This window comes from Hyperolius riggenbachi, chromosome 8 (assembly GCF_040937935.1).
Source record: "Hyperolius riggenbachi isolate aHypRig1 chromosome 8, aHypRig1.pri, whole genome shotgun sequence".
Classification (NCBI taxonomy): domain Eukaryota; kingdom Metazoa; phylum Chordata; class Amphibia; order Anura; family Hyperoliidae; genus Hyperolius; species Hyperolius riggenbachi.
In genome coordinates, this window is record NC_090653.1 from 78107410 (window position 1) to 78123569 (window position 16160).

Genomic DNA, 16160 nt, shown 5'->3' on the forward strand with positions numbered 1-16160 from the left:
TGATACAAAATACAAATTATAGGATTGGTAATGACAGTGATAAAATTAACATGATGAATAAAATGTATAATGGTTACCAAGACACAAGGGGGAGAGAGCCCTGCCCTTGCGAGCTTACAATCTAAAGGGAATGGGGGGGGGGGGGGGGACAGGAGGAGGAGTAGTATGCAGCAAATATATAGAGGCTTTGTGTTTTTAGGATACCTAGTAGGAGTGCAATTTGGTCTTAGTACAAAGGGAAGTGGCCTAAGGTAGCGCATATGCTTGTCGAAACAAGTGTGTTTTTAGAGAGCGTTTAAAGGTAACAAAGGTTGGCGAGTGACGGATGTGTTGTGGGAGGGCATTCCAGAGGAGGGGTGAAGCGCGTGTGAAGTCTTGTAAACGTGAATGTGAGGAGTTGATTCTAGAGGACAACAGAAGATCATGTGCCGATCTGAGATTGCGATTGGGTTTGTATCTGGAGATTAGTGAGGATATGTACAAGGGAGAGAGATTGTGGAGAGCTTTGTAGGTTAGGGTTAGCAGTTTGAACTGAATCCTCTGGTTAATTGGCAGCCAGTGAAGAGCTTGACAGAGAGGGTCGGCAGAGGAAGATCGAGACGAGCAGCTGAGTTCAGTACCGACTGGAGCGGGGCCAGTTTGTTAGACGGTAGTCCACAAAGAAGTATGTTGCAGTAGTCCAGACGAGAAATTATTAGAGCATGTATTAAAATTTTAGTTGTGTCTTGAGTGAGAAAGGGACGGGTGCGAGATATGTTTTTGAGTTGGAGATGGCAGGATCTGGTTATGGAGTGAACATGAGGAATAAAAGAGAGAGATGAGTCGAATATCACCCCCAAGCACCGAGCTTTGGGAACTGAAGTTATGGGAGTGTTATTGACATTTATTGTTACTTCAGGCAGGGAGGTGGACAGACGATGGAAAAACTATTAGTTCTGTTTTACTCATATTAAGTTTTAGGAAGCGAGAGGACATGGAGGATATAGCAGACAAGCAGTCAGGAACACGTTTAAGGAGGGAGTTAATGTCTGGGGCAGAGAGGTACAGTTGTGTATCGTCTGCATAGAGGTGGTATTGAAACCCGAATGAGTTGATTAAATCACCAAGACCATGCATGTAGATGGAAAAGAGGAGGGGACCAAGGACAGAGCCTTGGGGAACTCTGACAGACAAAGCATGAGAAGAGATCTGATCTGAGTAGGAGACTGTGAAGGACCTTCCAGAGAGGTAGGAAGATAACCATGTGAGAGCAAGGCCCTTTATTCCGACATTTGAAAGTATTTGTAGGAGTAAGGTGTGGTCGACAGTATCAAATGCTGATGACGGGTCAAGGATGAGTATGGAAAATTGACCTTTGGATTTGGCTGTAAGAAGGTCATTGGCCACTTTGGTAAGGGCTGTTTCCGTGGAGTGGTTAGAACGAAAGCCAGACTGGAACTGATCAAGTAGGGAGTTAGCAGATAAATAATGGCTTAATTCTGCATGTATATGGCGTTCAAGTAGTTTGGATGCAAATGGGAGAAGTGACACTGGGCGGTAGTTGGCAAGTGTGGTAGGATCTAGAGAAGGTTTTTTAAGTAGTGGTGTCACAACAGCTTTTTTGAGTGGGGACGGAAAGATGCCAGTAGAGAGGGACAGGTTAAATAGCGTTGTTAGTGCAGGCAAGAGAGATAGCTGCGGAATGAAATGATCAAGATTAATGCCAAACTGGCCAAAACGTTCTTTCAGTGGGGGGGTGTGTGTGTGTGTGTCACACAGATGCTCACCTAAGGTGAGTTAAGGCTCTGGGTTCGATAGAGCCTTCATGTTCTCCTGCCGGTCTCTGCGTTCCCCTGCAGGCTCCCTGTTGCCAGTGCATGACCAATTTAGTCATGGACTGCTCTCTTCTGAGTTGGGAAGACTTCGGCAGTCTTTGGAAGCACTCTGGCTTCCGAAGTCGCCGCTTCATACTGTGCGCATGCGGCGTGCAGAGTGCTGGTCTTCAGAAGCTAGAGTGCTTCCGAAAACTGCTGAAGTCTTCCGTGGTGGGAGATTTAAATGGTGAAGCCTGCAGGGTAAAGAGGAGACGACAGAACGGGAAGGCTCTACAGGACCCAGGGCCTTACCTCTCCTTAGGCGAGTATCTGGTTTTTCTTTCAGATTTCACTCCAGGTTCACTTTAAAGGGAACCTGAACTGAGAAAAATTTAAAATAAACACATTAGGTAACTTCAAATGAACATTACATAATTGCCTTGCCATCAGTTCCTCTCAGAAGCTCACCATTTTTCTTTTGACAATGAATGATCCCTTCCAGTTCTGACTTTTTGTCAGAACTTAAATATATCAGTTACTGTCAGTTAAAAATCAGTTGCTGTCTGTTATAGCTGAGGACTACTGATGTGCCATGTATCCCTATGGCGCTAGTGGGCGATGTTAGTTTAACAGTGTGCTGACCAGAAAGCTGTTATGGGGTAATGGCCATTTTCAAAATGGAGCACGGAGAATTCCCTTGATCAGTGGACAAACAGGACGCAAGAGGAGAATGAGATTGAGTAGACTACACGGGAGGTAAGTATGACCCGTGTATGGTTTTTAACTTTTTTTTTTTTTAATTTTCAGTTCAGGTTTTCTTTAAGTTTGCAACATGACTGTTTTTGAAATCTGACTTTTTTTTTTTTTCCTCCATTCTAGATTTCTGCCTCTCCAAAGCTGAAACCGGACCATGCCGGGCATTTTTTGTAAGATGGTGGTATGATCCTGAGGCTGAAAGCTGCAAGACCTTTACTTATGGAGGCTGTCCTGTGAATCTGAACAACCACAACGGAGAGGATGAGTGTATGGAGAAATGCAGGGGTGTGAAAGGTGAGGGCTTATTTTCAGCTGTTCATCTTGGACCCAAAAACCTGAAATTCAACTGCAGCAGCACTGCAGTGTAATGGATGGTTCTCTCTCCATGCAGTGTTGGTCCTAATTCCAGCTAAGGCTGTATCTGCATGATGCTTGTAAATCCCATGTCTGTGTGGTTTTCCACTGGGCACTTCTGTTTCTTCCCACATGCCAAGAACCTACAGATAAGTTCAATGGCTTCCCATAAATTGGCCCTAGACTATGATGGACCCAGGACTATGGCAGGGATTAGATTGTGCTTCCCTCTGAGGGGCAGTTAGTGACAAGACAATATATGCTGTAAAGAGAATTACACGAGGAAGTAGGTGTCAGCGGTAAATACTAAAATTAAATGGGTCCAGAAAGCTGTGTACATGGCTGTTTAGCCATCAAAGCCCAACAGAGGCATAACAAAATTATTCTTGACAGATGAGCCTCTGAAGGTGTCAAAAGGGGAAGAGGGTGCGACTATGGGAGGTGTCTAAAGTTTTACTGGAGTCTCCCATGATTTGCAATTACAACCCTGGCCTAAATAAATCCTTGCAGAAAATGTCTCCAGTACTTGCCAAACCGCTTACCACGATGTCACCACCTGGTTGAATCCCCCACTTCGGGAGCCCAAGTGCTTACTGAAGATGAGCAGCTTTGTACTGTGCATGTGTGCAAGAAAACTTGCTCAGTACAGAGCGCCCGGTCTTCGGCAGCACTCTGGCTCCTGAAGACTTCCGAAGCTTCCTGTGGCTGCACAAAGCAGTATTCAACCGAAGTTTAATACTGTCACTGGGGGAGATGGCGCTGGACCATAAGAGGAAAGAAGGCTCAATAGGAGCAATAGCCTTCTTTTTTTTTTTTTTTTCCTCCCAAGGTGCACCCAAACTCCCTTTTACAGATGAAATTCCACAAATACCTTGGTGGTGAGAAAATTCCATTCTTGTGCTAGGTGTCTGGGGTGACAACTGCTTATGCTGGGAATACACGGCTCAATTCTGAGCCATTTAGATGGCTCGCTAGATAATTTCCAACATGTCGATCTCCCACCCTATCGTTTCCACGCTCGATTCCACATTGAGGACCATGGGGAAAAAGATGAGAAAAACGAGCGGAAGATAATCACCCAGGGAATCTATCGGCAAAACCGAGCCGTGCGCCCAGCATTAGAGGGCACCACACTATTAGGACCCTGTTTCATGGAACTCTAACCTACAGTTGCTACTTCCTTTAAAGGACAACTGAAGTGAGAGGTATATGGAGGCTGCCATGTTTATTTCCTCTTAAACATTACCAGTTGCCTGGCTATTCTACTGATCCTCTGCCTCTAATGCTGGGTACACAGAGATTTTATGGTCTATTTACTGTCAGATCATTTCCAGCATGTTCGATTTGCTTTCTGATCGCTTTCCGTTATTAATTGGTCATCTGGCTGTTTGCCAGCCGTACACACCCAAGTATCTTCCAACAGACCAAGTTTGGAAGATGGTTGGGACAGATTGTTAGATGTGGATGAGCCTTAAGCAGTGCTGCTGACATGTTATCATTTTGGTGCCACAATAGGCAGAAACTGCTCTGACTGCCCACTCTGTGTCCACAGTATTCCAGACAGTTTGACCCTCTACTGTAAACAAGACAACATTTATGTTGCACTTTTCTCCTGGCGGACTCAAAGCGTCAGTGCTGCAGCCACTAGGACGCGGTCTATAGGCAGTAGCAGTGTTAGGGAGTCTTTCCTAAGGTCTCCTCCTACTGAATAGGTGCTGGCTTAAAGGATACCCGAAGTGGCATGATGAGATAGAGGTGTATGTACAGTGCCTAGCACACAAATAACTATGCTGTGTTCCTTTTTTTTTTTTTTTTTTTTTTTTTTTTACTTTCTCTGCCTGAAAGAATTAAATATCAGGTTTGCAAGTGGCTGACTCAGTCCTGACTCAGACAGGAAGTGATTACAGTGTGACCCTTACTGATAAATTCCAACTATAAAACAGTTTCCTAGCAGAAAATGGCTTCTGAGAGCAAGAAAGGTAAGGTAAAAAAAGGAAATTTCTTATCAGTGAGAGTCCCTTTCAGTCTGAGTCAGCCACTTACATACCTGATATTTAACTCTTTCAGGCAGAGAAAGAAAAAAAGGAACACAGCATAGTTATTTGTGTGCTAGGCACTGTACAAACACATGTCTATCTCATCATGTCACATGTCACTTCGGGTATCTTTTAATGAACAGGCAGAGACAAAATTCGAACCCTGGTCTCTTGTGTCAGAGGCAGAGCCCTTAACCATTACACTATCCAGCCCCCACAAGCTTCTGCATACCTCCCAACTTTTTGACCTAAGAAAGAGGGACACTTAAACCACCCCTTGCCATACCCCCTAATCGTGGATACCATAAATTTTTCATAAATAAAATGTGCTGTTTTATAATTCAAACTACACTGGTCATTTCTTTCCTGGGTTCATATTCCTTCATATTAACATTTTAAAAATGAGATGTCAATTTTTAAAGGTTGTGAATAAAGTTAATTACACACACTTTTATTTTTTTTATTTTTTTCCTTTAGTAGAAAAATTATATCTACACAGATCTGTAAATCAGTCCTGAAAGACAAATGAGGGAGAAAGAGATTGGGTTCCAAAAGAGGGACAGTTGGGAGCTATGGCTTCTGCTCTCCAGCAGTAAGCACTGTCTGCATTGAGAAAAAGCAAGATGGCAGCCCTCTTAGAGCAGACAGTGGCTTGAGCAGCTGTTGCCTGTAGATGAGATGGCACTGCACTAGTAAAAGTTATTTAGGTGTATAAACCTTGGCAGAGGAGTAATCAAGTAGTGAAATGTGGTTCAAGTTGCTGTTTCATGTAATCTCCTTTTTTTTTTTTTTAACATTTTTTTATTTTTCTGTTTGATCATAGCAAAGTCTGTGGAGCCACCTCAGCCCGCAGAGGCCCAGGTCTCTCAGGAAGGTGGGTACAATCTTTTGTTATGTCATAAATTCATTATATGCAGGATTTTCAGACAGATGGGGAGATCATCAGTCAGGTGTTCGCGTGTTTTTTTTTTTTTTTTTTTTTTTATCTATCATACAGCCTGAAACTGGACCAATGTAGATCAGCAGCAACCACATTCTGTATCGTCAGAAAGAAACTGCAATTCATTGATCATCGCTAGTCTGGATTGTAAGGCCCGCTGCTCAATGCTCATTCACCTAATGCGTTTCCCTCCCCACCAACAGATGTGTGTTCTGGCACTAAAGAGACCGGCCGTTGCCGAGCTGCTTTCCCTCGATGGTACTATGATTCTGACTCAAACTCTTGCAAGACATTTACCTATGGAGGATGTGGAGGCAACAGTAACAACCACTTAACGGAACAAGGCTGCATTGATAAGTGTGTGGGTGAGTAACAGGTTAAGTCGTCTTTTTTTTTTTTTTCTTCCCTTTAATTTCAAATATTTTTTTTTTTCAATATAAAAGTGCAAAGCGCCAGCTGTAATAGATCATGGGTCGGCCGCTTCCCACCTTGACATTTGGCACAAGACCCCCCTGAGAATCCCATGGTAACTCCAGTGATGTTGTACAGTCATGGGCTAGCAGATTCCATCTTTAATGCTAGGTTTGCAGTGATTGCGTTCCCTGTAACAGCGGGAAGGTGGTGCTGCACATTATCCTCACATTGCATACAGTCTATGAAGAGTGTTTCATACTGCGGATTGGTGGTAGCGGTGCAGTCTGGGCACCGTACCGCCAAAACCAGGCCTTTGGGGATTCCCATGTTGGTACGCGGTAATCCCCGTCTGGCAGCAGGAAGTGACTCTCGCTTCCTGTGGGCGAATCAATGACATGCGCAGAAGTGTATTGCTAAAATGCTCATAAAACTGCGGCGGTCAGTTTAAAAAACGCACGTTGCCATAGACTTGCATGACTTCTGCCGCAGGAGCAGCAAGGTAACATGGGTATGTGCTTGCGTTGGGGTGCTTTCAGCGCACCACAGGTAATGTAAAGTTCTGCATAGACTTTCATTGCCCTAGCGGTAGGCTGCGGTAAAATGCTACACTGTGCCAGTGTGAAAGGGCCTAGACTGTACTGTAGATACTGGCGTTATGCGGTAAATGTGTTGTGAAACCGCACTTCTGCACCAACGGCTGCACTGAACGTCACACTTCAGTTCAACATTCTGCGTTCACAATGCACTGCAATAGCCCACTGTGAACCTAGCCTAATCCATGGCAGCAAGTGGGGAATGTGAGGAGACCTTTGTGGGCAGTTGCTGGCCACCTGTGTTCTGCTAAAGTGGCAATTTTTTTTTAAATTTTTGCACACAAGCAACATGCAAGCACTTTGTATTTGTTACTTTTTATAGTTGTATTTCCATGAAGTGCAGTTACAATGTTCCTTGGCTTTATACTGTTAACGAGCATCACACTTGTTTGCATTGTCTTAATGTTTTTCTTTTTTTGTTGCAGTTACAAAGCCAGAACCAGAGCCTGTCAAATCCCACAAAGCTGAAAACTTTAAAGGTTAGAGATCTCTGGGGAGCAGTTTCGTGGTGGTGTGTAGTGGGGGTGCTGCTGACGTAAAGGCTTTGATCCAGTTCCTTTCAGGACTGGAGAACAGGAAACTCTAGTAATCCAGTATATCTGGAAGGCCTGTATTTACTGCAATTTGCTGTAGGGTGGAAAAAGTCTAGAAGTTTAGTAGTGGTCAACATGCTTTGACGTGCAAAGGTTGTAAACGTTTGCCACCTGCAAGGCTTGCACGATCCCTTATGTTCTCCATCTCAGGGCATACTTAGTAAAATGATGCCTGACGTGTAGATTCTTCTTGTACTTGTCACTTGGAGCATCTGGGTTGATAAAGTTGGCCTTTTCAGGAGCTGTGGAGTCAGAGCATATTTTGGGTACCTGGAGTCGGAGGTTTCATAAACCTCCAAATTTTCTTACATTTTTTTTTTTCTCTCCACCACCCTGCTGAATGCTGCTGCGAGTGAAGTCTAGGTTTTAAAAGATTGGAGCATTTATTTATTTTTTACAATGAAAACAGATCAAAAACAGATCACTGCTCTTAATCTTAAAGTGTACCTGTAGGGGGTAATCCCTCCTCACTCCTCTCTATAGAACGGTGGTGGTGGGGGGAGGGGGGGGGGTTGAGGAAGAGTTTGATACTGATTGTTTCGGCAGATGGCCACTTGAGGCTAAACACCCGCATGAGCTAGCAAGCAACCTTCTGCTGGGAATACATGGCTCGATTTCTGAGCCATTTAGATGGCTCGATTTCCGACACGTCCGATCTCCCGTCCAATCATTTTGCCGCTCGATTCTGCATTAAGGACAATGCAAAAAGATGATAAAAAGGAGCGGAAGATAAGAGAATCGAGTGGGAGAATCGAGCGGCAAAATTGAGCAATGTATGCCCAGCATTGAGATTTTCAGAATGCACAAGGATAACTGTATTTACTTTTTTTTTTTTTTTATCCTTTAAAGTGAACCCTCATGTATTTTACCATTATATACCAGTGGGAACATTAAAGAGACTCCGTAACAAAAATGTTAGCATTATTTCGCCTATCCTACCAGTTCCTAAGGCTGCTCCATTGTGCTCTGGCTTACTGCAGCACTTTCTACTTGCACCGCCTCTGTAATAAATCAGCTTATCTTTCCCCTGTCGAACTTGTCGCCTGTGTCTGGAAGGCTGCCAACTCTTCAGTACTGTGAACAAGTTGACCCCTTCCACGCCCCTCCAGTGCTGCTGTGATGTTTTATTCCTTGCAAACAACCTCATTGCTCTCACTTTTAGCTTGTCTGCTATCTGTGAGGCTGATAAACAGACTGATAAACTGAACAAAGAATAGCTGGCTGAGGAGGAAGCTGCCTGTCAGGCTGATAGGAGTGCAGAGCAGACACAGCTTGTCATACTTCATTGACACACAGCTCTTTCAAAACTTGCACATAACCTCTGGAGACTGAATTCAATGTGTAACTCACTGAATTCTCTGTGAACTCACTGTGTATTAACTGAATTCACTGCTCTGCTGATGTACTTTCTGTTTTGGTGGCCATCTTTTCTGTTTACAAAACAGTTTATAAAACTGTTTTTTTACCCTCTTTATTAAGCTGAGAGCAGCGAAAATATTACAGAGGGGGCTAGGAGATGACCCCCAAACAGGCAGGGATGTTTGTTTATACTTCATTTTGTGAATACAGATTCTCTTTAAAGGCCTACCCTGCTGTTTCATTCTTCACGGCTTAGCCTGCTTAACAGTCCTGATAAAATCCCTAAGCATTCAGTCTGGCTTTGCTCAGGAATCTTTATAGCTGAGTAATTATAGCAGAGCCAGAAGGGGGCAGGCTTGGGCTTCAGAAGACTCAGCTGTAATGATTCCTGAGCAAAGCCAGACTGCTCAGTCGGGGATTGTATCAGAGCTGAAACAAGCAGGCTGAGCAGTGAAGAGTGAAACAGAGGGCAGGGTAGATGTTTTCTCTAATGCTCCCACTGATCTATATGGTAAAATACATGAGGGTGCTTAATCTCTGGTTCACTTTAAAGTTGGTATGGCATTGGTAATCACTAGCCCAACACGTGTGGGTTTTATTTTCTGTTTTTGATAGGCTAAGTAGACCAGTCATAAGAGAACAATGTAAATTGCAGCCCTAACTTTTCCTGTCTGTATGCTGTTGAACATGTTCTCCATATTACTTCTGTATGTGTGACCGAGGAGCCAGTTTAACCAGTTAGGAAGCGTGTCCAGGCAGAGGTCAGCATGGCACAGCCTCTGTATTTCTCATGTGACTTCCTTAAGGCACTTCGGAGATGTGGTGTGTTTTTGTTTGGTTTGTTTTTTATTTTGCTGTGTTTTTATATAAAATGAATCCACAACTTTTATGCAAGATAATTAGAAAACGAGCGGCTTCTAATTGCAGAAACTTTTTCCTAACTTGGACACTTCCAGAAAATGGGCCATCATAGCCATTGGCTGTTGCATTAGCAGGCAGCTTGTTGATTAGCCAGCTGCTAGAGACATTGATGGGATCCATTTAATTTCAACTCTGGGTCAGGTCAGTGGAGAGGTGCTATGGAAATGTTAGTGGGGTTTTTTATTTTCTATTAAAGCCTTCCCTGTGCATAAGTTGAAATGTGATTACTGTGAATTTAATATCTGATTTTAGAATTTGTTACCCTTAGAAATAGGAGGGCTTTCTAGGGAAGGTGACAGGCGTTTTAACTTGGATTTTTCTCTGCCAATACGATCACTACTGATAGGTGAAACTCTAAATTGCATACAGTTGTTTCACAATATTGATGGCTTCCCTATAGTGAACAGCTCACTGATTACTGGACCTCAATTTCTCTTGTTCCTTGTGGGAACGTAAATGGAAAAGCCACTGGATTTCCCCTTCCCTCTCCATAGAGCTGTACATGATTAGGGATGTGCTGAGCTACTCGGATTCAAATCAATCAGGTGTGACCACTGGAGATGGGTTATCTTACCCAGAAGTCCACGGGGTCCTGTTCGGCCCATTGCGTCACTTGCGAAGTGTTGACCTCGTTCCAGGACTCTACCGCATTTCCTCCTTCGGAAGGAGGAAGTGCAGTAGTGAGTTGTGGAACACTGCCAACACATCACGTGTGATTTGCTGGACTGCGCAGGACCCCGTGGACTTCTGGGTAAGTGAACTCAATCTCCCGTGGTCACACCTGAGATAATCTGTGACATTTCGAATCGGAGTAGCTACTCAGAAACACATCCCTATGCATGATTGCTGTGCAGCAATCCATTCCACATGTGCTTTTTGCATCACTTTCCATCACACTTTGCTATGTAGGTGCTTTTAGGTGTGCAGCTCCATCTGCTGGTGAAGTTTTGGTACATCAGTCTAATAGTTCCTGTAGTATAGTCCTGTTTTGCAGTAGTAATTTCAAAGCCATAAATACATGGCTAGAAATGACGAGAGCTTTTTCTTTTCATATGACAGCTGATGCCATAATGCAGGATATAGATGTTTTTTTAAAAAGTGTGCACGCACACAACGTGTAAATGACTCCAAAGGTCCAGGGTACAAGACAGGGCAATGGAGAGCTTAAATTATATAGCAAAAGCCTGGCATTGTGAAAAACTCTGGCGGCAAATGCCAGTTCCAGCCTTAAGGTGGCCACACACGATATAATAAAATGATCCGATTTTACGGCAATTCGATAAACTATCGGATCTCCCAAAACGAAAACCTTTTTTTTTTTCATTCGAGTGAAAAATCTGATCGGATTTCCCGTTTTTTTTTTTTTCGATTTTTATTCAGAATGCCAGATATTTTTCTTCAATTTCTCTAAAGATTGTATGGTGTGTTTGTCAATTTATTAATATACACACCCAAGCAATTTTTTTTCAGAGTTTCCAATCATTTTTATCATAATTGGGGAAAAATTGAACACGTGTGTGTGTGTGTGGTACATTGGTCATATTTTTTGAAATGTTACAATCAGTCAGAAAAATTGATTGCAATTCTTAAATTGAACAGATATTTAAAAAATTGTATGGTGTGTGGCCACCTTTATTCAGAGCAGACCAGATGGGATGGATTGCTGACATATTTGTGCAATACAGTCATGAGGTTGCGGGAACTGGCTGTGTGATATTTTTGTAAGGTCTCCAGGTTATGCTGGTTTTACCGCACAAACTATTCCCTGTAGGGGTGAGTGACTGCAGTCACACATTTGTTAAATAACTATCTGTAAAAACTTTTATTAACACTATATTGGGTGCACATTACCACTAGTACTAGGAGCAATTTATTTCTACATAGCTCTGTTTTAAAATCATCCCATCATTTGCAAATACAGAAACTTCCAGACATCACTCAGTGTTCAGTCTTGGTTTATCCTCTTGTTGTTTTTTGGTACTTGTCTTGTTCCCAGCACCTCTGCAATTAACACCATTTGTTACCTGTATACAGTGCCTTCATCAGAATGTCTTAATTATATAGGCACACGTCTGTTGTCATATGTAAAGCCCCATCTACACCATACAATTTTTTTTTTTTTTTGTTCAAATCGATTCTATTCAATCCGACATGTCCAATCGGGATTCGATTCATTTTGCAATTGCAGAACAATGGCAAAATCTAATCCCAATCGGACACGTCGGATTGAATCGCACAAAAAAATTGTATGGTGTAGATGGGGCTTAAGCCTCATCTACACGCGTAGATGAGGCGGCGATGTGGCTTATCAATCGAGCCGCTGATGCGGCTCAATTGAGAAGATCAGACAGGTCGGATCTTGCTACCGCCGATTCCCTGCTAGTTCCCCGCGAGGGGACGAGCAGGTATCGAATCCGGCGGGGACGCGGAAGAGGCGATCCGCCGGCTAATGGAGCTTCCGGATTGCCGCCTCATCTACGCGTGTAGATGAGGCTTTAAAGGTGCCCACTAATGATGATAAAATCTTAATTGTACAATCTTATCCCTTCTATGTAATAAGAGGGGCCACCTAAAGTATCTTTACCCAATCTGTGTAGAATGGCAATTAACGTTGTTCATCATTCTTATTACCTGTTCCAGAAGGAGGCAAGACAAGATCTCTGGAAGTTTGTTTGTATGGAACCTTAATTGGCCATTAACGCCTTTCCCTTTCCCTCTATTCATTTGACTTTCTTAATGTTCTACAGACCTGTAGTCAACAGAGAGCTAAGCTGCAATTTAACTCTCCAGCCTGCTCCATGGGCCCTGATGCTGCTAATTGGTCCATCTCCAGATTTCCTGCCTTCCTTCAGTACGCCAAGCCCCCCTCCCCCCCCCCCCCCCCCCCATATTCAGCTCTAACTTCCTGAGCACATGCTGGCTTGCCAACATTATGCCCGGTGCACACCATGCCATTTCCCGTCAGACACGTTGAATTGATTTGACAGGTCTGATTTTGAATCAATTTTGTACAGAAGTGATCGGAAATCAGATCAGACCTGTCCGGAAAATTAACAAATTTGACCCATTGATTTGACGTGAAATTGCATGGTGTACCAGGTATTGTGAAGTTAGACTTGAGGTGCATACACACATGCAGGCATTTTTACAACTCTCAGGGCCCTTTTCCACCTGCAGTCGCTAGCGTTCACGCTGAACGCTAGCGATTGCTGAATCGCAAAACCGGCGATTCCCCGACATTTTGCGGCCGCGATTTTGCTATGCACTGCATAGCAAAATCGCGGCAAATATCGCTCCGCCTCGCGTTCGGGTAAACGAATCGCGGTAGTGGAAATGACCTACCGCGATTCCTATGTTAAAAAGCAAACCGTAGCGATTGTAAAATCGCTAGCGGTTTGCGACTTTGCGATTCAGGAAAAGGGCCCTCATGCAGTAGGAGAGCTTAGTCAGTTCATAATATTCAAAATCTGTTGGCGCTCATGCTACGTGTTTAAAGAGGACCTGTAAGACAAGAAGGCTTCCCCACCCTCCGGTGTCTTGGCAATCCAGCGCTGTGATGCCCAACACCCCCCCCGCCCCCAGTCGGGGTTTATGGAGGGACTTTCGGGGGAGCCAGCAATTGATTCCCCCAGCCTACAGAGGTTGGGGAAGCCTCATTAGGGCCCTGAGGCTTCCCCCTCCTGAGATCCACCAGAGGTTTTTGTTCTTGGAGTCTAATTAGATTATGCTGATTCTCTCTCTGATATCTGCTGTGCCAAATATCGTGGAATGCTAGTAGTAATTTCAGTCAATGTTTATTCCTGTTCTCCTCCAGAGTACTGTGCTGCAGAAGCTTACACTGGAAACTGCCGTGCTGCCTTCACGAGATGGTACTACCAGCCTAGCACAGGCATATGTAGTACATTCACTTACGGTGGCTGCAGTGGCAACAAGAACAATTACCTTAGTGAGGCTGAATGCATGAAGGCTTGCTCCGGCAGATCAGGTAACCTTTCTTGTCGATCACATAGCAGTCCTTGGCATAGTTGTCCAGTTACGGAGCACTTATGAAACCACTGTGAATGCATCATGCAAAATATTGGGGAGACACTAGAGCTGCACAATTTTTTTAGGAAAAAATTTAAATTATTTTCTCGCAAAATGTGATTTTGGTTGTATTCGCCATTTTCTTCAAAACCAGCTTTCCCACTAAATTTACAATGCCCCCAGTATAGTTGCCCCAGTATAGGTTAGCCTGGTAGGTGCCTTAAAGAGGAACTGTTACAAAAATCTTAACATTTAAAACACCTAAAAATAAGTACATTTCTTTCAGAGTAAAATGAGCCATACATTACTTTTCTCCTATGTTGCTGTCACTTACAGTAGGTAGTAGTAATCTGACATTACCGACAGGTTTTGGGTTAGTCCATCTCAGCATGGCCTTTATTTTTCATAAAGACCTTCCCTGAAAAAGATTTATACAAAGATGCTGGTCAGCCTCCCTGCTTGCTGCGCACTTTTTGTGGCAGTTGGATGGAGCAACGGCCATTCACTAAGTGCTTTTAAAAATAAAGAAAACCCTGAGAACCCCCCCCCCCCCCCCTATGAGAAGATGGGCTAGTCCAAAATCTGTCGGTAATTCTACTACTTACTGTGACAGCAAAGCAGAAGAAAAGTAATTTATGGCTCATTTTACTCTGGAAGAAACTTACCACAGTACTTATTTGTATATGTTTACATGTATTTTAAATTTTAAGATTTTTCGGACAGAGGTCCTTTAAGTATAAGGTAGACAGTGTAGTTGCCCCAGTATAGGTTTGCTAGGTAGGTGCCTCCAGCATAGGTGTAGCGGCAGGGGGAGCAGGCATAGCGTAGTAACCACTTACCTTCCGGGATAACACAAGCAGATTCTATCTTTTCTCTTCTACCAGCTGTCCATCGTGTTGGTACCAGCACCCCCCCCTGTGATGACATGCGGTTAAATGCTCACAGGGGGCGCTGTTACCAACGCGACTGACTCCTGGGAGAGGAAGTAGAAAGAGGCTGAGGATCCCGGGAAGTGAGTTGCGCTTTAACTATAATGGTTAATTGCCGCTTTGACTATTCTGTAATCGTCATGTCTCACATAGTGATTTCGATTTTTAAAACACTTTATTGTGCAGCCCTAGGGGAAACGCACACCACACACCTCTACCTAACCATAACCACCCACCACTACAAAAAAGCTGAATATCGTTTATAAGGAAACCTGCTAAATGTAGTTTATAGCCAAAATGCTAAATATCGGGCTCTGCTATAGTTGCCCATGCAAATATCATTTTTATAGCAGGCAGCCAGATTTCCTGCTATAGACTATACTTGTATGGTTGCTCATTTCTGGTTGCTTCAGAAAGATTACAGGCAGAATAGGTAAACTTTGCTTTATTTGCTACAGTGTACTGTGCTGCGGTTTCACCCACAGCTGCATATGTCCTGTCCTGTTACACCATGTAAGACCTGTCTTGTGTACAGCAAGTTGTGGGCATGGAACCCTCTCATGGAATATAAATGCACTGGGATGATCACCCTTTTGGTTTACAGAACAAAATGTTTCTTGAGCGGTGGTCCAGGGTGCTTCTTGCTAACTCCATGCATATGGACAGCTGCTGTTAGTACTTTCCCTTCTGTTTCATGACGTTAGCAGGTATACCTGTTCATGAATGTTGCTGTAAGTGGGAACAGTCCATGGTTTTTGTAGGAGTGTAATGCTCTTTTCCTGTCTTAAAGAAAACCTGAACTGAAAATTAAGTCAAAACAAACACTTCATACTTCCCTCCCATATAGTCTACTCAGTCTTTCTCCTGTCCCGTGTCCTGTTTGTCCACTGATCAAGAGAATCCTGTCCTCCATTTTGAAAATGGCCCTTACCCCAAAACAGCTTTTTGGTCAACACACTGTTAAACTGTAAAATCGCCCACTTGAGCCATAGGGAAACATGGACATTACCCGACACATCAGTTGTCCTCTCAGCTATAACTGACAGCAACCGATATATTTCAGTTCTGACAAAATGTTGTCAGAACTGGAAGGGATCATTGTCAGAAGAAAATGGTGAGCTTCTGAGAGGAACTGATGGCAAGTTATCTCATGTGTTTACTTTAAATTTAACGCTGTTCAGGAGGATCCCTTTAAGCAAATGACGCTCTTAATCTTTTTGTGTATTGCAGAAGATGATGATCATGCAGCAGATCATATCCTTCATCGCCCACTGACTGGTGAGTGTTACAGAATTGCACAGTGCAATAACTACCAACCAAGACATGTCATTATGGTGATACATTATAGCTGACATTTCGCTAGTAACATTTAAAGTTTTTTAATTTAAGGAAACCTGAAATTACTAAAGAAGAAAAAAATTCACTTGCCTGGGAATTCTGACAGCC

At 43.4% G+C, this 16160-nt stretch overlaps 1 protein-coding gene across 1 annotated transcript in view; it reads left to right on the plus strand.

The window, feature by feature from the left end:
• The window catches only part of SPINT2 (serine peptidase inhibitor, Kunitz type 2), a 45767-nt gene that overhangs the window by 23057 nt on the left and 6550 nt on the right, over positions 1 to 16160 (plus strand). The window contains exons 2-7 of the mRNA XM_068250737.1: positions 2673 to 2843; positions 5763 to 5813; positions 6083 to 6244; positions 7312 to 7365; positions 13574 to 13744; positions 15945 to 15992. Coding sequence (XP_068106838.1) covers positions 2673 to 2843; positions 5763 to 5813; positions 6083 to 6244; positions 7312 to 7365; positions 13574 to 13744; positions 15945 to 15992 — 657 coding nt within the window. The remainder of the gene's footprint in view (positions 1 to 2672; positions 2844 to 5762; positions 5814 to 6082; positions 6245 to 7311; positions 7366 to 13573; positions 13745 to 15944; positions 15993 to 16160) is intronic.